This window comes from Hyla sarda, chromosome 2, assembly GCF_029499605.1.
Source record: "Hyla sarda isolate aHylSar1 chromosome 2, aHylSar1.hap1, whole genome shotgun sequence".
Taxonomy (NCBI): domain Eukaryota; kingdom Metazoa; phylum Chordata; class Amphibia; order Anura; family Hylidae; genus Hyla; species Hyla sarda.
Genome location: NC_079190.1, coordinates 50,287,725 through 50,312,082, shown reverse-complemented (window position 1 = coordinate 50,312,082; position 24,358 = coordinate 50,287,725). Strand labels below are relative to the sequence as shown.

General features: G+C 38.6%; 1 protein-coding gene across 2 annotated transcripts in view; it reads left to right on the top strand.

Moving 5' to 3' along the window:
* MIPEP (mitochondrial intermediate peptidase) overlaps nt 1–24,358 on the top strand; it is a 157,225-nt gene that overhangs the window by 111,464 nt on the left and 21,403 nt on the right. For both annotated transcript variants that reach the window (XR_008889532.1, XM_056561766.1), the window contains exon 18: nt 9,176–9,249. Coding sequence is in view for 1 of the 2 variants with exons in the window: in XM_056561766.1 (XP_056417741.1) it covers nt 9,176–9,249 (74 nt within the window). In the remaining variant the exon portion in view is untranslated. The remainder of the gene's footprint in view (nt 1–9,175; nt 9,250–24,358) is intronic.

The window sequence follows — 24,358 nt, the reverse complement described above, 5'->3', positions numbered from 1 at the left end:
CTTTAAATTTCCACACATCCGAAATGGTGTATCTCCACAAAGAGAGTACCTACCCCTTTTGCCCAGGCAATAGGCCTCTCCCCAGCTAAGCCAGAACACCCTTCTCTCCACTGATGAGGGGCAAAATACCCCAAAACAGCTGTCTGCAGAGGGGTCCTCTTCCCTTCTAGGGAGATTTCTAGCTTCGCATTAAATCCTGATCAGTTTCTGAGACTCCATAACTGGAACTAAAGCTGCTGTCTAGGGAATGCTACTAGAGATGAGCGAACTTACCGTAAATTTGATTCGTCACGAACTTCTCGGCTCGGCGGTTGCTGACTTTTCCTGCATAAATTAGTTCAGCTTTCCGGTGCTCCGGTGGGCTGGAAAAGGTGGATACAGTCCTAGGAAAGAGTCTCCTAGGACTGTATCCACCTTTTCCAGCCCACCGGAGCACCGGAAAGCTGAACTAATTTATGCAGGAAAAGTCATCAACTGCCGAGCCGAGAAGTTCGTGACGAATCGAATTTACTGTACGCTCGCTCATCTCTAAATGCTACCTGTGAAGGTGGTGTGATGAGCTGCTTTGCATTTATGTACAGTGTGTGTATGTATGTATATATATATATATATATATATATATATATATATATGTATATATGTGTGTGTGTGTGTGTGTATATATGTGTGTGTGTGTATGTGTGTGTGTGTATATATATGTATATATATATGTGTGTGTGTATATGTATATATATGTGTGTGTATATATATATATATATATATATATATATATATCAGTGTATATGTGTGTGTGTGTATATATATAATGTGTGTATATGTAGTAAATTTGAGTAGCCGTATCCTGTGGTGCAGATGCAAATCAAAAAATGTTGCAGTATCTTTTAATACCTTTTTTATTGGACTAACAGAATTTTGTAGAGACAAGATTTTGGGATTCCTTCCTTTATCAAGTCCAAAGCAAATCTAAGCTCACAAGCAGAAGACACAGGTTACATCTTACAAATATGCAGGGGTTAAGACAATAGATGTGGAGAATTCACACTAAGATGGGCCATAAATTGGCTATAGGAACATAGACTAAATAGATAAGGATGAGAAAAAGGGGGAGGGAGGGGGGAGCAGGGAAGAGACTGATAAATAGGCAGGACAAAGTGAGATGCAAAAGGGAATCCAGTACAGGTTATAATAGAATACAGTACAGTACAGGTTATAATAGAATGCAGTACAGCACAGGTTATAATAGAATACAGTACAGCACAGGTTATAATAGAATACAGTACAGTACAGGTTAAAATGGAATACAGTACAGTACAGGTATAATAGAATGCAGTACAGCACAGGTTATAATAGAATACAGTACAGCACAGGTTATAATAGAATACAGTACAGGATATAATAGAATACAGTACAGCACAGGTTATAATAGAATACAGTACAGTACAGGATATAATAGAATACAGTACAGCACAGGATATAATAGAATACAGTACAGCACAGCATATAATAGAATACAGTACAGCACAGGTTATAATAGAATACAGTACAGCACAGGTTATAATAGAATACAGTACAGTACAGGATATAATAGAATACAGTACAGCACAGGTTATAATAGAATACAGTACAGCACAGGATATAATAGAATACAGTACAGCACAGGTTATAATAGAATACAGTACAGCACAGGATATAATAGAATACAGTACAGCACAGGTTATAATAGAATACAGTACAGCACAGGATATAATAGAATACAGTACATCACAGGTTATAATAGAATACAGTACAGCACAGGATATAATAGAATACAGTACAGCACAGGATATAATAGAATACAGTACAGCACATGTTATAATAGAATACAGTACAGCACAGGTTATAATAGAATACAGTACAGTACAGGTTATAATAGAATACAGTACAGCACAGGATATAATAGAATACAGTACAGCACAGGATATAATAGAATACAGTACAGCACAGGTTATAATAGAATACAGTACAGCACAGGATATAATAGAATACAGTACAGTACAGGTTATAATAGAATACAGTACAGTACAGGTTATAATAGAATACAGTATAGTACAGGTTATAATAAAATACAGTACAGCACAGGTTATAATAGAATACAGTACAGTACAGGTTATAATAGAATACAGTACAGGTTATAATAGAATACAGTACAGCACAGGTTATAATAGAATACAGTACAGGATATAATAGAATACAGTACAGCACAGGTTATAATAGAATACAGTACAGTACATGATATAATAGAATACAGTACAGTACAGGTTATAATAGAATACAGTAGAGTACAGGTTATAATAGAATACAGTACAGTACAGGATATAATAGAATACAGTACAGTACATGATATAATAGAATACAATACAGCACAGGTTATAATAGAATACAGTACAGCACAGGATATAATAGAATACAATACAGCACAGGTTATAATAGAATACAGTACAGCACAGGTTATAATAGAATACAGTACAGGATATAATAGAATACAGTACAGCACAGGTTATAATAGAATACAGTACAGTACATGATATAATAGAATACAGTACAGTACAGGTTATAATAGAATACAGTAGAGTACAGGTTATAATAGAATACAGTACAGTACAGGATATAATAGAATACAGTACAGCACAGGATATAATAGAATACAATACAGCACAGGTTATAATAGAATACAGTACAGCACAGGATATAATAGAATACAATACAGCACAGGTTATAATAGAATACAGTACAGCACAGGTTATAATAGAATACAGTACAGTACAGGATATAATAGAATACAGTACAGCACAGGATATAATAGAATACAGTACAGTACAGGATATAATAGAATACAGTACAGGATATAATAGAATACAGTACAGTACAGGATATAATAGAATACAGTACAGTACAGGATATAATAGAATACAGTACAGCACAGGTTATAATAGAATACAGTACAGCACAAGATATAATAGAATACAGTACAGTACAGGATATAATAGAATACAGTACAGCACAGGATATAATAGAATACAGTACAGCACAGGTTATAATAGAATACAGTACAGCACAGGTTATAATAGAATACAGTACAGCACAGGTTATAATAGAATACAGTACAGCACAGGATATAATAGAATACAGTACAGCACAGGATATAATAGAATACAGTACAGCACATGTTATAATAGAATACAGTACAGCACAGGTTATAATAGAATACAGTACAGTACAGGTTATAATAGAATACAGTACAGCACAGGATATAATAGAATACAGTACAGCACAGGATATAATAGAATACAGTACAGCACAGGTTATAATAGAATACAGTACAGCACAGGATATAATAGAATACAGTACAGTACAGGTTATAATAGAATACAGTACAGTACAGGTTATAATAGAATACAGTATAGTACAGGTTATAATAAAATACAGTACAGCACAGGTTATAATAGAATACAGTACAGTACAGGTTATAATAGAATACAGTACAGGTTATAATAGAATACAGTACAGCACAGGTTATAATAGAATACAGTACAGGATATAATAGAATACAGTACAGCACAGGTTATAATAGAATACAGTACAGTACATGATATAATAGAATACAGTACAGTACAGGTTATAATAGAATACAGTAGAGTACAGGTTATAATAGAATACAGTACAGTACAGGATATAATAGAATACAGTACAGTACATGATATAATAGAATACAGTACAGTACAGGTTATAATAGAATACAGTAGAGTACAGGTTATAATAGAATACAGTACAGTACAGGATATAATAGAATACAGTACAGCACAGGATATAATAGAATACAATACAGCACAGGTTATAATAGAATACAGTACAGCACAGGATATAATAGAATACAATACAGCACAGGTTATAATAGAATACAGTACAGCACAGGTTATAATAGAATACAGTACAGTACAGGATATAATAGAATACAGTACAGCACAGGATATAATAGAATACAGTACAGTACAGGATATAATAGAATACAGTACAGGATATAATAGAATACAGTACAGTACAGGATATAATAGAATACAGTACAGTACAGGATATAATAGAATACAGTACAGCACAGGTTATAATAGAATACAGTACAGCACAAGATATAATAGAATACAGTACAGTACAGGATATAATAGAATACAGTACAGCACAGGATATAATAGAATACAGTACAGCACAGGTTATAATAGAATACAGTACAGCACAGGTTATAATAGAATACAGTACAGCACAGGTTATAATAGAATACAGTACAGCACAGGATATAATAGAATACAGTACAGCACAGGATATAATAGAATACAGTACAGTACAGGATATAATAGAATACAGTACAGTACAGGTTATAATAGAATACAGTACAGCACAGGTTATAATAGAATACAGTACAGTACAGGTTATAATAGAATACAGTACAGTACAGGATATAATAGAATACAGTACAGCACAGGTTATGATAGAATACAGTACAGTACAGGATATGATAGAATACAGTACAGTACAGGATATAATAGAATACAGTACAGCACAGGATATAATAGAATACAGTACAGGATATAATAGAATACAGTACAGTACAGGATATAATAGAATACAGTACAGTACAGGATATAATAGAATACAGTACAGCACAGGTTATAATAGAATACAGTACAGCACAGGATATAATAGAATACAGTACAGCACAGGTTATAATAGAATACAGTACAGCACAGGATATAATAGAATACAGTACAGCACAGGTTATAATAGAATACAGTACAGCACAGGTTATAATAGAATACAGTACAGCACAGATTATAATAGAATACAGTACAGTACAGGTTATAATAGAATACAGTACAGGTTATAATAGAATACAGTACAGCACAGGTTATAATAGAATACAGTACAGGATATAATAGAATACAGTACAGCACAGGTTATAATAGAATACAGTACAGCACAGGTTATAATAGAATACAGTACAGTACAGGATATAATAGAATACAGTACAGTACAGGATATAATAGAATACAGTACAGTACAGGTTATAATAGAATACAGTACAGTACAGGTTATAATAGAATACAGTATAGTACAGGTTATAATAAAATACAGTACAGCACAGGTTATAATAGAATACAGTACAGTACAGGTTATAATAGAATACAGTACAGGTTATAATAGAATACAGTACAGCACAGGTTATAATAGAATACAGTACAGGATATAATAGAATACAGTACAGCACAGGTTATAATAGAATACAGTACAGCACATGTTATAATAGAATACAGTACAGCACAGGTTATAATAGAATACAGTACAGTACAGGTTATAATAGAATACAGTACAGCACAGGATATAATAGAATACAGTACAGCACAGGATATAATAGAATACAGTACAGCACAGGTTATAATAGAATACAGTACAGCACAGGATATAATAGAATACAGTACAGTACAGGTTATAATAGAATACAGTACAGTACAGGTTATAATAGAATACAGTATAGTACAGGTTATAATAAAATACAGTACAGCACAGGTTATAATAGAATACAGTACAGTACAGGTTATAATAGAATACAGTACAGGTTATAATAGAATACAGTACAGCACAGGTTATAATAGAATACAGTACAGGATATAATAGAATACAGTACAGCACAGGTTATAATAGAATACAGTACAGTACATGATATAATAGAATACAGTACAGTACAGGTTATAATAGAATACAGTAGAGTACAGGTTATAATAGAATACAGTACAGTACAGGATATAATAGAATACAGTACAGTACATGATATAATAGAATACAGTACAGTACAGGTTATAATAGAATACAGTAGAGTACAGGTTATAATAGAATACAGTACAGTACAGGATATAATAGAATACAGTACAGCACAGGATATAATAGAATACAATACAGCACAGGTTATAATAGAATACAGTACAGCACAGGATATAATAGAATACAATACAGCACAGGTTATAATAGAATACAGTACAGCACAGGTTATAATAGAATACAGTACAGTACAGGATATAATAGAATACAGTACAGCACAGGATATAATAGAATACAGTACAGTACAGGATATAATAGAATACAGTACAGGATATAATAGAATACAGTACAGTACAGGATATAATAGAATACAGTACAGTACAGGATATAATAGAATACAGTACAGCACAGGTTATAATAGAATACAGTACAGCACAAGATATAATAGAATACAGTACAGTACAGGATATAATAGAATACAGTACAGCACAGGATATAATAGAATACAGTACAGCACAGGTTATAATAGAATACAGTACAGCACAGGTTATAATAGAATACAGTACAGCACAGGTTATAATAGAATACAGTACAGCACAGGATATAATAGAATACAGTACAGCACAGGATATAATAGAATACAGTACAGTACAGGATATAATAGAATACAGTACAGTACAGGTTATAATAGAATACAGTACAGCACAGGTTATAATAGAATACAGTACAGTACAGGTTATAATAGAATACAGTACAGTACAGGATATAATAGAATACAGTACAGCACAGGTTATGATAGAATACAGTACAGTACAGGATATGATAGAATACAGTACAGTACAGGATATAATAGAATACAGTACAGCACAGGATATAATAGAATACAGTACAGGATATAATAGAATACAGTACAGTACAGGATATAATAGAATACAGTACAGTACAGGATATAATAGAATACAGTACAGCACAGGTTATAATAGAATACAGTACAGCACAGGATATAATAGAATACAGTACAGCACAGGTTATAATAGAATACAGTACAGCACAGGATATAATAGAATACAGTACAGCACAGGTTATAATAGAATACAGTACAGCACAGGTTATAATAGAATACAGTACAGCACAGATTATAATAGAATACAGTACAGTACAGGTTATAATAGAATACAGTACAGGTTATAATAGAATACAGTACAGCACAGGTTATAATAGAATACAGTACAGGATATAATAGAATACAGTACAGCACAGGTTATAATAGAATACAGTACAGCACAGGTTATAATAGAATACAGTACAGTACAGGATATAATAGAATACAGTACAGTACAGGATATAATAGAATACAGTACAGTACAGGTTATAATAGAATACAGTACAGTACAGGTTATAATAGAATACAGTACAGTACAGGATATAATAGAATACAGTACAGCACAGGATATAATAGAATACAATACAGCACAGGTTATAATAGAATACAGTACAGCACAGGTTATAATAGAATACAGTACAGCACAGGATATAATAGAATACAGTACAGCACAGGATATAATAGAATACAGTACAGTACAGGATATAATAGAATACAGTACAGGATATAATAGAATACAGTACAGTACAGGATATAATAGAATACAGTACAGGATATAATAGAATACAGTACAGCACAGGTTATAATAGAATACAGTACAGTACAGGATATAATAGAAAACAGTACAGTACAGGATATAATAGAATACAGTACAGCACAGGATATAATAGAATACAGTACAGCACAGGTTATAATAGAATACAGTACAGCACAGGTTATAATAGAATACAGTACAGCACAGGTTATAATAGAATACAGTACAGTACAGGATATAATAGAATACAGTACAGCACAGGATATAATAGAATACAGTACAGCACAGGATATAATAGAATACAGTACAGCACAGGTTATAATAGAATACAGTACAGCACAGGTTATAATAGAATACAGTACAGTACAGGTTATAATAGAATACAGTACAGTACAGGATATAATAGAATACAGTACAGCACAGGTTATGATAGAATACAGTACAGTACAGGATATGATAGAATACAGTACAGTACAGGATATAATAGAATACAGTACAGCACAGGATATAATAGAATACAGTACAGTACAGGATATAATAGAATACAGTACAGTACAGGATATAATAGAATACAGTACAGCACAGGTTATAATAGAATACAGTACAGCACAGGATATAATAGAATACAGTACAGCACAGGATATAATAGAATACAGTACAGTACAGGTTATAATAGAATACAGTACAGCACAGGTTATAATAGAATACAGTACAGCACAGGTTATAATAGAATACAGTACAGTACAGGTTATAATAGAATACAGTACAGTACAGGATATAATAGAATACAGTACAGCACAGGTTATAATAGAATACAGTACAGCACAGGATATAATAGAATACAGTACAGCACAGGTTATAATAGAATACAGTACAGCACAGGTTATAATAGAATACAGTACAGCACAGGTTATAATAGAATACAGTACAGCACAGGTTATAATAGAATACAGTACAGCACAGGTTATAATAGAATACAGTACAGTACAGGTTATAATAGAATACAGTACAGCACAGGTTATAATAGAATACAGTACAGCACAGGTTATAATAGAATACAGTACAGCACAGGTTATAATAGAATACAGTACAGCACAGGATATAATAGAATACAGTACAGCACAGGTTATAATAGAATACAGTACAGCACAGGTTATAATAGAATACAGTACAGCACAGGTTATAATAGAATACAGTACAGCACAGGTTATAATAGAATACAGTACAGCACAGGATATAATAGAATACAGTACAGCACAGGATATAATAGAATACAGTACAGCACAGGATATAATAGAATACAGTACAGCACAGGATATAATAGAATACATGTGTGTGTGTGTCTGTATATATATGTGTGTGTATGTATGTGTATATATATATATATATATATATATATATGTATATAGTTTACGTGTGAAAGGTGTCTATACCAGGTGTCGTGGAATTGATCTATATTTTCCCTGTAGTCGGATTATAGAGAAATTAAAATTACTGCCAGATTCCACTCTACATGACATCTGATCACTGGGGGCTTCATCAGTGGGACAATCTGTGATCAGATTTTTTTTGAGGACCCTTCCAAAAAACAATTGTGAAAAATGATGAACAACCCCTTTAAAGTCTTTGACTCTATTGTCACTGCGTGTCCCTGAGCATGCAGGTGCTAGTAACTAGATCTATTTTGTCTTTAGGGAGATGGGAGAGCGTTATCGCAAGGAGATGCTGGCACATGGTGGAGGAAAGGAACCTTCGCTCATGGTTGAAGGTATAGTGAAAACACAAGCTGTTTGATCTTTGTGTCTGTTCCATTGACCAGGATGTGTGTTGGGCAAACAGCAGCTGTCCCGATTAGATGGATATCAGTAGTTTCCGCCTGTTCTCAGCCAGGTGAACAAAGCTTCTCAAGAGCTTCACATATGAAGGAACACAACGCTTTCATTGCTGACCTTCTATTACATTGTTCTCATATATCCAATGTCCGTGATCAAACACAATATAAGTTCCTATGATCATCATCTCCTGTTCTACATCAGAGAGTGATCTCACTGGACAACTTAAAGACAAAGCATTTTTCTAAAATAAAATAAAAAAATACATAAATCACCAGTAGACAGTATATTAGTATCGGAATTCTGTTCTTAATTAACTCTGGCCCTAAACATCTTATCCACTATCCAAAGGATAGGGGACAAGATTTTCGCGATCTCGGGGCCGGCACAGCGGCATTTTGAACACAGAAGCCTGGGGCTTCCATGTTCATGATGCCACGCCCCCTTCATGTCTATGTGAGGGGACATGACTGCTAGTACATAGCCATCACCCCTCCTCCCATAGCCTTGAATAGAGTGGGCGTGGCGACTCTGGTCACAAATCATCCGGCACAGAGTGGAGCTCGCTCCGTGCACCAGATGACTGGGCTGCCGCGCTGGAGATCATGGTGGTCCTCAGCTACCGACCCCGTGATCAGATGAGATAAGATGTTTAGGGGCGAAGTACCCCTTTAAAGTGTACCTGTCATTTAAAAAACAGAGACATGTCAAAAGTTTTTATCGGTCAGGGTCCTTGCTTGTTCTAATGATCAGTGGGGGTCTTAGCACTAAGACCCTCACTGATCATTAGAACAAGCAGGGAGAAGCACATGGTAGCACACTTCACTCCCTTGCTCTGCCTAGACTTATAATGGGGCCGCAGGATGGAGATTGCTGCATGCTGGGTAGTAAATGATGCTGCCATGGGCTTGTTCCCTGTCATTCAAATAATAGGTTGGGGTCTCGCACTGTCTCTGGGACATATCAGAGACACTTTAAAGGGGTACTCCGGCCCTGAGACATAGGATAGGGGATAAGATGTCTCACCGCGGGGGTCCCGCCGCTGGGGAGCCACGCAATCTTGTATTCGCCACCCACCTGTTTGAGCTGCACGCTGCGGTGCCAGCTCACAAACAGCCGGGTGGCGACCACGGGGCCGAAGTATTGTGACGTCACGACTCCGCCCCCATGTGACATCTCCCCCCTGCTATGCAAGTCTATGGGAGGGGGCGTGACGGCCATCATGCCCCCTCGCATAGACTTGCATAGCGGGGCGTGAAGTCACACAGGGGCGGAGTCGTTACATCACGATACTCCGGCCCCGTGGTCGCCACTCGGCTGTTTGTGAGCTGGCATCGGCGGCGTGCAGGTCAAACAGGTGGGTGGATAGGGGATAAGATGTCTCCGTGCCGGAGTACTCCTTTCAGGTCTCCTGCTGATCTGACCTTACGAATGGAGAGACACTACTACACACTGGGCGATACAGGTGCTGAGACAACTATACAATGCTAGGAGGGTATAGCACATATGTCTTGAACACTTGCAGTAGCAGTTTGTATTATCCCGCAATAACATCTCAACACGTTCAACATCAGATCAAGAGGTTGAGTAAAGTTGTTAAAAATGGTCCAGCCAAGGACAACTTTTAGTTTCTGGAATATGTGTGTCCCTTAAACATTTTTATAATGACTCCTTAGCGACTTAATGGGGGGTGCAGTATCCCGTGTGCAGAAAACCTTCCATTATCTTACAGCCCTGACGTTGTGACCACTCATTCACTCATTGTTTTGCAGTCGGAGCCCTCAGTGATGTTATATCTGTGATTCTTGGAGTTGTATTTATGTTGTGGCGTTATTGAAATTCTCAGTCTAAAGTTCAGGAAACCTTTGATCAATTTCCACTCACATTCCTGTGCGCATATTTTGGCTGCAGCCCGGGTCGATCTCTGCCGACATCTGCTCTTCCTGTTATGGTTTATGTGAACTCTGAATTTAGGCTTTTTCCCCCCAGCTGTTCCAGCACAAGGTATATACTGAGTTGGTGTAATGCAGTCTCTTTCGTAGAGACTTTACCCGTTACATATAAAAATATCAATGGTCACGTGCGAGGTTTCGCTTCACTACCCAGAAGATATGTCATTCAGGGCTCTGGTAAAGATGAGCTACAGGTCCTGTAAGGCAACTGTGTAGGAACAAATACAACTATGAAATGGATGAACAAATTCTTGAAAGAAGAAAATGGGGAAATCCTTATTTTCAAACTAATGTAAATACAAAATACTAAGACCTGAGACAGACCTTTTTAGAGCGCATATATATATATATATATATATATATATATATATAATATATATATATATATATATATATATATATATAAATATATATATATATATATATATATATATATATACACACATATTATAAAGAACTCTATGGCTTTGGGATAATACCTATTCTCAAAATCACGGGGGGGGGTCCCAGTTCTCAGATTCCCCCTCCAGTTCTCAGATCCCCCCTCCAGTTCTCAGATCCCCCCTCTAATCAGCTGGTTATCCCCGATCCTGAGGAGAACACCATCATTTCAACAAACTGCTGGCATGTCATAAAAGTTTTGATGGGTGGGGTTCCAGGTGCTGAGACCCCCACTGATTGCTAAAATTAGGTGGCAGAAGTACCCAGACCAATAGATTAAAACTTCTGACATGCGACTATGACATGCCAGAGGTTTGTTGAAATAATAGGTACACGTTAAAGCTTTGGTAGTCTGGATCTAAACACATCCCACACATTGTAAGTCCTAAGATATTGATGCATATTAAGGGTATTAGACATTTACATGTGTACGTGGTGTTGGATGCTAAGAGATGATCCACATCATTGGACTGGAACCGTAACATACAGGATGTTTTCTATTTAGTTCTGACTATATTAGGCCAAAACATTGTATGTAAAGATCAGATAGTCAGTCCATACAATGTTCCCCCAGCTGGAGACATCCTTCTCTATACATGTCATTTCCACATATACATACACTTCCTACCTCCAGTCAGTGAGTCATGGATGAGTTTGTTTTATCTGGTTCTTAAATAGTGGTAATGTTTTGATTCCCCATCTGTTGTAGACATTTGACCTATCGTCTGTTTATTTTTATTTTACGGAGTTGTGTTCTCTAGGACAGTTCGTCCTAATGGGCAAAACTTGTTGAAAAAATTAAAATCTGAAACTTAAACAAAGATTTATTTACCCTTGTTAAACATTGTCTCTAATTTCCTATTAATAGGATTTTTTTCAAATGTCAATGATTGCAGGCAGAGATTGATTACAGCACTCACCTCAGACACCAGGTAGTAACAGGAGCTGCATACCGAATCTTACCTGTGTGTAGTGTGGCCATCGTGCCTGATCTAGGCCTCCAGCAGTACAGTAGAATGGTCTTAACCAACTGGACTCTAAAACTACTGACATGGCTCTGCTGACCTGTCCTGGTCTATACAGAAAAGATGACATGTATACCCTACCATGTATACAGAGGGAGAAAGGACTGCGGAAAGGACATATACATTTTTTTTTTTAAAGCATATGGGGGGACATTTATCATTCAATATAGACGTTTTTTTCCGTCTATCCTTGGTGCTTGAATTTCGCAGTTATGTAAATTTAGCGACTTATATGCGACTTTTTGAATAGAAGTTTCCTAGCGTTTTGCGTAGCAGTACACCGTTTTCTGATTTAGACAGCTCTGCACCCTTATTTATCATATGCGACATTTGTAATAAGTCGCAAAATATTGTGCTAACCCCCGATTTCTAGGCGCAAAAGTACGCATACCAAAAGCACATGTACATAACTTCTCTACCCTGCGCAAAACAAACAAACATGCACAGCCGCAGGGAATTCATTATCTAAGGTAGACACAGATGATAAATGACCGTATTTTTCGCCGTATAAGACGCACTTTTTCTTCCCCAAAACGGGGGGGGGGAGAAGTCGGTGCGTCTTATACGGCGAATACACCCCTATCGCGGCGGTCCCTGCGGCCATCATCGGCCGGGACCCGCGGCTAATACAGGACATCACCGTTTGCGGTGATGCCCTGTATTAACCCTTCAGACGCGGCGATCAAAGCTGACCGCCGCGTCTGAAGGGAAAGTGACACTAACCCGGCTATTCAGTCGGGCTGTTCGGGACCGCTGTGATTTTACCGCGGCGGTCCCGAACAGCCCGACTGAATAGCCGGGTTAGTGCTTACAGGACACCGGGAGGGACCTTACCTCCTCCTCGGTGTCTTCTCCGTTCAGGGATCCCCTGTATGGCCGGCGCTCTCCTTCCTCGTCGTCGCGTACGTGCGTCGGCGTGCGTAACGAAATGATGGCGGCGACTGAGAGCGAGGATACCCGGCCGGCAGCAGAGACGTTCCGGAGCGAGGGGACACGGCGACAGCGATGGAGCGACATCCAGGGCAGCGGTGACGGGTCCGGAGCGGCGGGGACACGTGAGTATTACCTCCTATGCAGTGGTCTTCAATCTGCGGACCTCCAGATGTTGCAAAACTACAACTCCCAGCATGCCCGGACAGCCAACGGCTGTCCGGGCATGCTGGGAGTTGTAGTTTTGCAACATCTGGAGGTCCGCAGGTTGAAGACCACTATTGGGTTCAAAATCTTTATTTTTTTAGATTTTGCACCTATAAATTGGGTGCGTCTTATACGCCGGTGCGTCCTATAGGGCGAAAAATACGGTACACGCTGCTAAGCAAAAAGATAGAAGGTAAAAAAAAAACGCTAAAAAAAGAGTAGTGTACACTTTTGATGATAAATGTCTCCCATGGTCATGAACAGCAGCCGTGCATTATGTAACAATTGATGCAGTATGTCCTCTTATTAAGTCCAATAAGATTGACATACCCTGTAACTTCTCTGGCCAGCATGGTGACTAACAATCTTTATATCTTACAGAAATAATTTACCTTTATATACTAGGAACTGGAAGCTGGATAATCTAATTCCTTTATTTCTATAGCAGCAGCATATTCTGTAGCACTGTATAGAGCTTGTTATCACCCACATTGGTCTCTGTCACCAATGGGGCACCCAGTCTCAAATTAAATTAACCTATCAGTCAATTTTTTTGGGAGAATAATCACAGTCAATGAGCCAAACACTTGCTTTTTCAGGAAGGTGCTAAATATCAAATCTGGTGTCTCTCAGTGCCTCCTAAACTTCTCCAGATCAGCCATGAAAATGCTCTACAGGATACACATATAATAGAACGCACCTACTCTATGCTGGAGCCCATTTGGGTCACTAATCATCGTGATTAGGAACAAAAAGAACAAATGATGCTTTAAAGTGCTGGTGAGGAAGGACCTCCACACACATCTCCTAGCACCATATAGGACTGTAAATTTTACCAGGACTAGATGGGTTCCTCCCGACTTGTTGGAGTGGTTTGCATGTACAGGAGTTTGTTACTAAATATGTCAGTTGCAAGGCAAACCTAAAATTGACTTAATCCCAGGGAGACTTTGAGAGCATAAACCAAAGATGTCACCCTAACTTGAGCCCTGTGCTGAGAAGTATGGGCGAGGTGCTCATTAACTGATTAGGTTAAAATATGTGGAATTCAGAAACCAATGAGCAGTGATCATGCACATAACATGCCTTTATTTTACTTCTTACCTAGCTGCAAAACTGACGTCCGTGCCCCATATTATTATTCATTTTACGCCTAATTTTAACTTGTGTTGCACAGCTTAAAATAGGGGAGGGAAGTGAGTGATAACGTACATTAAGACTCACAAATTTTAACGAAGGTGCAAATTTTTGGCCACCTTCTAATGACAATGATATAACTCTGCTCATCTTGCCTCTATCGATACAGCAAAGCTGCAGAAATATATTTGTCTAAAAAAAAAACACCTAAAATGTTTAATAAATGTTTTAGAATGAATCATGAACAACATATGACATTTTCTCTTGATGCATTTGCTTTTATATCAAGAATTGAGGGATTCAGTCATAAAATTTTTATACTTTCTAGAATTTGTTTGTAATATTAAAAAAAGAAATACTACAAAGGCTGAATGATCAAGTATTTATTTGGTCACTTCTCTTGTTAGTCTGAGCGGATCCTATGTTATACTATGCAAAAATTTTGTGTTGAGTTTCTCAGTCCTTTTTATATATATATATATATATATATTTTTTTTTTTATAAGCTTTTAAAACGAATGTCTGCCTTGTCCCATTACCTGCCTTGTCCCGTTTATGGTGGATTAAAGGAATTTTACTGTATTTGTACAAATGTATTCATGGCTTCACCTCAAAAACCCACTTAAATTTTAGTGTGAGGCCAAAAGTTCAGTTTAGTTTAGGAGCAGAACGTCTCTAAATATTTATACTTGTGTTTAGAGACATTTAGCCTTATGGTGAAGTGGACTGATGGCTCCATTCCAGTGGAGATTACTGCAGCAGAGATCAGCCCATTATTCCGGGTGTTGCCTAATTGCTCTGTATAAAGTGATATTTCATTAATACAGGGTAGTGGACTCGAATGAAACAACTAACATTTTTAAACCAAGAAAGATAACTTTGTTCTAGAATCCACAGATTAACCCAGAGAGTACTAGAATAGTGCACTCCTGAGTATAATACCAGATGCAGCTTCTGGGCCCCAAAGCAAAGGGCCAGGATGTGACCTGTACTGCTACGCCCCCGTACAAAAGTGGCACAGTTTCAGGAAAAAAGTGGCCGGAGCTGTTTTGTAATCTTGTGCAACCCCATCACTCAGTGGCTGCTCAGAGGCCCTGTGTATTTGCTTTGCTGCTGTACCAGTCATCTCTTTCTTTTTGCGGTGCTGACAGTGTCAGTAAGTTATCATGGTGACCAGCCCTGCTGAAAGCGGAACTGATTAGCCTATGGGGGGCAGCAGCACTGCTGCACACACAGATTATTTACAAAGACATTTCATGTTTATTTGTTCTAAACCGTAAAGCTCTCATTGGGGTAGATTTATCAAAGCCTGTGCAGAGGAAATGTTGCTGAGTTGCCCATAGCAACTAATCAGATCATTTCTTTCATTTTTCAGAGGCTTTTTTAAAAATGAAAGAAGTGATCAGATTTTTTGCTATGGGCAACCCAGCAACTTTTCCTCTGCACAGGTTTTAGTAAATCTCCCTCATTCTGTGGATGTATCATTGCTTTTGGTGTACAGTTCTATGACTGACCAAAACTCACAGATAGGATTAGGAAGAGTCGGCTCAGTGATCTCTGGAACTACTCCACCAATCATATACAAGGCCGGTACGGGAGTTGTGCCCCTAGCACCACAGACAGAGGGGAGCAGTTATTTAGAAACCTTAATCCACCCCGTTAATAATCCTGCACATGAAGCACTTTTTGCCAATTGTAATACCCCTTTAAGGCAATAGTGAATTAATTTGATCTTTCTTCATTTGATTAACAGAGCATTTTTGTTCTAGGTCATCTTGCCTCTGTATCGTGTTGTAGCCAGGGAGTAGGACATAATTTTGTGTTGAAATCTAATCCTGTGTTGTTGAAGATATACTGTTACTTTTTGTTGCTTGGCTTGGTCATCATGTTCTCGCCTTTGATCCACTTTTACTCCTTTCTTCAGTACAGTGATTTTTATCTCTGCAAAGACCCGGTGGGCAAGTTATGTCATTACTTTTAAGGGCAGACACTACAAAGACTCCAGATGTGGGGGATGATAAATGTGATTCTACAATCCCATGTACACTTCTTATCAACCTATCCACTCACCAACTCAACCCATACAAAATCTCACTTTTAAAGAAAGGACTTTCATTCTGGCCTTCAAATAAACCAGATGACTTCCATTTATTTCTTGATTTACAGTACATCATTACACCAGAAAACTTGCACAGCAAACACATTTCCTGTTGCCTAGCCAAACAACAACTGCTAACCCAACACATCAGGGTACCCCACTCATAGCCAAGGCCACCTCATCAAAACATTCCACGACCTAGTAGCCCACAATCTAAAACATATACCTACTACCACCAAAAACCACGGAAATGGATCACTAACAAAATCTGAAAAACAAGCCCTTAAAGACAACAGAGAAATAGTCATCAAACCCACCGACAAAGGGGGAGGGCTTGTCATGCAAAACTATGAATATTACCACAATGAAGCCCTGAAAATCCTCCAAAATGAAGACTACTACAGAAAACTCAAATACAATCCATACCCCAAACTACAAGAAACAATAAAAAATCTACTGGACCATGCATCTACAGAAAACATCTTCAACAAAAATGAGAAGAAATTACCATACATAGAAATTCCGGCAACACCCTTCTACTATTATCTACCCAAAATCCACAAAAACCAGGAAAATCCCCCTGGCAGACCGTTCATCTCTGTAATTAACAGCCATACCTCTCAAATCTCTGACTATCTGGACCCCCTTCAGCAAGACTATGTCCAAACCCTCCCCAGCTATCTCAAAAGCTCAGATGACTTAATCAAATTACTCCATCCATACAATGGCAAGAAAACCTCATATTCATCACCATGGATGTCACAGCTTTATATTCAAATATAAAGCATGCCATAGGCCTAAACTGCATCAAAGTCACCTTGGAAGAAGATCCCACCATCCCAAAAAGACAATTTCTGCCGGACTGCCTAAAAATAATACTCAATCACAACTGCTTCACATACGACGGTGCCACCTACCATCAGACACGGGGAACCGCTATGGGCACACGGGTGGCACCGTCGTACGCAAATCTGGTAATGAGCACATTAGAAAAAACATACATCACCTCACAACTGCTGTTTCAACAACATGTTTCACTTTACATACATAGAGGATCTGTTTCTACTTTGGAATGGACCACCACACCTAATCAACGAATTCATCACAACCATCAACAATAACGACTGGGGAATCACACTCACCTCCAACACATCCAACAATAAAATCGATTTTCTGGACCTCGAAATCTGTCACAAAAATAACAACATCGCTACTGCCACCCATTTAAAAAAAGTTGATTCTAATAGCTACCTGTCAATTAACAGTGGACACTACAAAAATTAGAAAACAAACATTCCCTTCAGTCAGTACAAACGCATCCATAAAAATTGCACATCCGACAACACCTTCCGCACCCAAGCAAAAACCCTCCAAAACCGATTCATAGCCAAAGGCTATCCCAAAAGCATTTTAAATGAAGCCTACAACAAAACTAAATCACTGACTCAAGACGACTGTTTAAATCCCCAAAATAAAAATGAAAACTCTGACAAAAAAAAACTATAAAACTCACTTTCATCACTACCTACAATTCCTCCCACAACTCAATCCGTTCTGTCCTTCAAAAACACTGGCGCATACTCCAAACCGACCCAATACTAAAACAAGCCATCCCCAACAAACCAGGCATCGCTTTCAGGCTAGCACCTACATTAAAAGGGGTACTCCGGTGAAAACCTTTTTTCTTTTAAATCAACTGGTGGCAGAAAGTTAAACATATTTGTAAATTAGGAAAGAAAGAAAAAAAAGAAAAAAGAAGAAATATGTGCAACTCACAATTATATCACCAACCGAGGACAAATGGGTAATGCACCTATACCTATGGTGCCAATAATAAATATTAGAAAAAGAGACAAAAATACCCAGACCTCAAGGAAGGTAAACTATATGAATACAATTGAAGGAAACAAGGATTGTGCTTCAATTATAATAGGATATAGAATTTATTAAAAAATTTATAAAATATAAAATATTCCACCTCACAAGGGGCCCCATGTGAGAGGAGTAAACAATGACCTAAAATTGATGACCTGAAATGGACTATCACTGGTAACTAATTAATATCACAGAATGCACTATTAAACTGGAACAGTTAAAGACAAATTGCACTGAAATAGTGAAGGCAAAATGTACTGATATGGACTGAAAGAGTTAAAGACACTTGAATTGCCGGAAAGTCTCTTGGAAATCAGTCCTTTTCACTGGAGAGATGATAATGTAATATTGTGACAAGTTCCTCTTAATGGATGACAATTAAACAATATTTGGTGTGTTAAACTGAGGAAGTATTAAAGTTCACAGTTGCTAGTTTCACTTTATCACTGTGTCAGGACAGATAACAGGCAGCTTTGTGGTACATTACCGGTCCTGAGAGCGGAAGACTCCCGTGAGGCTGGATGGATCTAGCACTTGGATGGTCACTGCAGGTGGGCTACCTCCGAGTCCCGGCGCTGGCAGGCATCGGGGATGGACACTTTCAGAGGTGGCACTCGCTGGTGGAAAAGTCCTGCCGTGGAGACCAGGTCTGCAACAGACCGATAGTGAATGCCTCTGCCTCGTGAGGGTGGCGTGTGATGTCAGTGCCAGAACCTGCAGGATGTGCTTTGATTCCACGGCTCGCTGAGGATCCACTCCGAACTAGATGTATATCATGGACCGGAGCGGCAGGATCAACAGGGTCGTCTCCGGACCGGCAAGGCCACAGAAGTAAGTCCAGATAGAATTTGAGTGCCAAGTGCAGTCAGTGATAGTCCGCAAACTGACTAGACGCGTTTCAGGGTATATGAATGGACCCTTTCTTCTGCTACTGAAGAAAGGGTCCATTCATATACCCTGAAACGCGTCTAGTCAGTTTGCTGACTATCACTGACTGCACTTGGCACTTAAATTCTATCTAGACTTACTTTTCTGTGGCCTTGCCGGTCCGGAGACGACCCTGTTGATCCTGCCGCTCCGGTCCATAATATACATCTAGTTCGGAGTGGATCCTCAGCGAGCCGTGGAATCAAAGCACATCCTGCAGGTGCTGGCACTGACATCACACACCACCCTCACGAGGCAGAGGCATTCACTATTGGTCTGTTGCAGACCTGGTCTCCACGGCAGGACTTTTCCACCAGCGAGTGCCACCTCTGAAAGTGTCCATCCCCGACGACTGCCAGCGCCGGGACTCGAAGGTAGCCCATCTGCAGTGACCATCCAAGTGCTAGATCCATCCAGCCTCACGGGAGTCTTCCGCTCTCAGGACCGGTAATGTACCACAAAGCTGCCTGTTATCTGTCCTGACACAGTGAAGCTAGCAACTGTGAACTTTAATACTTCCTCAGTTTAACGCACCAAATATTGTTTAATTGTCATCCATTAAGAGGAACTTGTCACAATATTACATTATCATCTCTCCAGTGAAAAGGACTGATTTCAAGAGACTTGCCGGCAATTCAAGTGTCTTTAACTCTTTCAGTCCATATCAGTACATTTTACCTTCACTATTTCAGTGCAATTTGTCTTTAACTGTTCCAGTTTAATAGTGCATTCTGTGATATTAATTAGTTACCAGTGATAGTCCATTTCAGGTCATCTATTTTAGGTCATTATTTACTCCTCTCACAAGGGGCCCCTTGTGAGGTGGAATATTTTATATTTTATTAATTTTTTAATAAAATCTATATCCTATTATAATTGAAGCACGATCCTTGTTTCCTTCAATTGTATTTATATAGTTTACCTTCCTTGAGGTCTGGGTATTTTTGTCTCTTTTTCTAATGTTTGTAAATTACTTCTATAAAAAAATCTTAATCCTTCCAGTACTTATTAGCTGCTGAATGCTACAGAGGAAATTCCTTTCTTTTTGGTACACTGATGACATCGCGAGCACAGTGCTCTCTGCTGACATCTCTGTCCATTTTAGCAACCATGCATAGCAGATGTATGCTAAGGGCAGCATGGTGGCTCAGTGGTTAGCACTGCTGCCTTGCAGTGCTGAGGACTTGGGTTCAAATCCCACTAAGGACAACAATAAATAAAGTGTTATTATTATAACATCAGCAGAGAGAACTGTGCTCGTGATGTCATCAGAGAGCATTCCAAAAAGAAAAGAATTTCCTCGGTAGTATTCAGCAGCTAATAAGTACAGGAAGGATTAAGATTTTTTAATAGAAGTAATTTACAAATATGCTTAACTTTCTGCCACCAGTTGATTAAAAAGAAAAAAGGTTTTCACCGGAGTACCCCTTTAAAAAACATACTAGCTCCCAGCAGGCTAAGACACCATACAAACAGTCAAAACACAACCACAAGCAAATGGACAAAGGGAGCATCATGATGTGGAACAAAAAGATGCCTATGCTGTACCACCATAAACCACAGCCAAAAAACCTTCTCTAACAAAACAACCAAAGAAACTTTCAGTATCAAATTTCCTCTAAACTGCAAATCAAGCTTTATCATCTACCTAATCACCTGCATCTGCAACCAACAATACATTGGGAGAACCACCCAAGAACTGCACCTCCGACTCAACCAGCACCGAAACAACATTAAACAGAAATTCCTCCTTCATAGTCTATCAAGACACTGCTTTGAAAAACATCCTGATGTAACCAATCTCATTACCATATGCCCCATAGACCACATCCCAGCACATAGAAACGACAGGTTTACAGCTCTGAAAAAACGCTACATGTACTGGATTTACCGCCTTGGAACGCTCCAACCCCAAGTTCTAAATGATGCCACTGAACTCATAATGTAACCTCCCCCACAGGTGTAAATCTCTCCTAGCTCTGAATCAACTTTCTTCCCCCCCCCCCCCCCCCCTTAAACCCACCCCCTCTACTGTCTGTAAGAACTGCTTTCTATGCCCCAATGAAGCGCCATACCGCAAGTCGGACTTGGGGCAATCCCCCACCAGGGATACCCGCAACCTGCCTCTAGCTAATATATAAATTAGCAAATAGACAACTGTGACACAATTAGGCTGTTTTTTTTTAAAAGACATTAAAAAAATTGAGGAATTAAAACTCAAATTATATGAGTTAGTGCAGTTGCGTATGTGGAGATTATTGGCCAAACAGGCAGATCCAGCCGCAGAACTGGTTGAACCTCGTGAAGACTCCTTAAACGAATGCCGATCACCAAGATCTGAGCTATTATGCTGAAGGGCTCTGTGATCGGTTCTAGTTTATAGAGGGGCTCAGTGGTTGAACTGAGTTTAGAGAGCGGCTCGTGATTGGTGCTAGTTAACAGAGAACCGTTTACTTGAATGGCTACCATATACAGTCATGGCCGTAAATGTTGGCACCCCTGAAATTTTTCAAGAAAATGAAGTATTTCTCACAGAAAAGGATTGCAGTAACACATGTTTTACTATACACATGTTTATTCCCTTTGTGTGTATTGGAACTAAACCAAAATAGGGAGGGAAAAAGAGTAAATTGGACATAATGTCACACCAAACTCCAAAAATGGTCTGGACAAAATTATTGTCACCCTTTCAAAATTGTGGAAAAATAAGATTGTTTCAAGCATGTGATGCTCCTTTAAACTCACCTGGGGCAAGGAACAGGTGTGGGCAATATAAAAATCATGTGAAAGCAGATAAAAAGGAGAGAAGTTCACTTAGTCTTTGCAATGTGTGTCTGTGTGTGCCACACTAAGCATGGACAACAGAAAGAGGAGAAGAGAACTGTCTGAGGACTTGAGAACCAAAATTGAGGAAAAATGGTGGTGGATAAGCAGCCCCAAACAAGTTCCAAAGATATTCAAGCTGCCCTGCAGGTTCAGGGAGCATCAGTGCGAACTATCAGTCGACATTTAAATGAAATGAAATGCTATGGCAGGAGATCAAGGAGGACCCCACTGCTGACACAGAGATCTAAAAAAGCAAGACTACATTTTGCCGAAATAAACTTGAGTAAGTCAAAATCCTTCTGGGAAAATGTCTTGTGGACAGATGAGACCAAGATAGAGCTTTTTGGCAAAACACATCATTCTACTGTTTACCAAAAATGGAATGAGGCCTACAAAGAAAAGAACACAGTACCTACAGTGAAATATGGTGGAGGTTCAATTATGTTTTGGGGTTGTTTTGCTACCAACTGATTTTGGGTTGCACTGTACAACTCAGTGTCAGAAAGCTGGGTTTGCGTCCGAGATCTTAGGTCTTCCAGCAGGACAATGACCCCAAACATACGTCAAAAGCCCCCAGAAATGGATGGCAACAAAGCGCTGGAGTGTAAGAAGCTTAGTGATGGTTATAGGAAGCGACTGATTTGTTATTTTTTCCAAAGGGTGTGCAACCAAATATTAAGTTAAGTGTGCCAATAATTTTAGTTTGGTGTGACATTATGTCCAATTTTCTTTTTTTCCTCCCTTTTTTAGTTTAGTTCCAATACACACACAGGGAATAAACATGTGTATAGCAAAACATGTGTTACTGCAATCCTTTTCTGTGATAAATACTTAATTTTCTTGAAAAATTTCAGGGGTGCAAACATTTATGGCCATGACTGTAATACTACATCTCGCCAGCGGTTGCTATGATATCTATCATGACTGCTGTTGGAAAAATGGCCACCACAACAAATCAGAAAAATACCAATAAGTCTCTAAGAGGAATAAACATGATTACAAAACTTTGGCTGTTTTTGTGATTTTACCTTTTAGCTGAAAACTTTTTTACACTGCACCAGGAGCCTCCAGTCTTTGACTTTTCAGTTGGTGCGAGACGGCAACTCCCAGCACATTGTGACAGCCTATGCATCATACATACATACATGGCCAGTAATTGTGGTAACCCCTGGCAAAACTAATGCATTTTATTATGTCTAGAGCAGGGCCTGAGGGGGCAGTGCATGACACAACAGTTCTCTCTTTGGTGTTCTGTAATCCTTTTGTCATCAACTGTCCCCTTGGGCTATGCTTTAGGCATAACACAATGTAACCGTTTTGTCCAGACTGCTGCTTTAATGATTAGCCTATACCCATATGTTGGCATGTGCCACCATATCATTGCTGTTTATTGTGCGTTTTTTTGTGTTGATCATAGCCTTATGACCTGCTGGTTGGTTTAGCAGAGAGGACAAGGACTTGACGCTTCTGTGTACACATAACCGTTCAGCTTCCTTCACATATCGCAGACTCGTAAATCTCTGCCTTATCCAGGAGCTGCTCTTGTCACCAACATAATTAAGTGAAATTGTTTCCTTTCATACCGGCCAAAACTTCAAAGCAGGGAAGGTGAATCTCACAATAGCCCG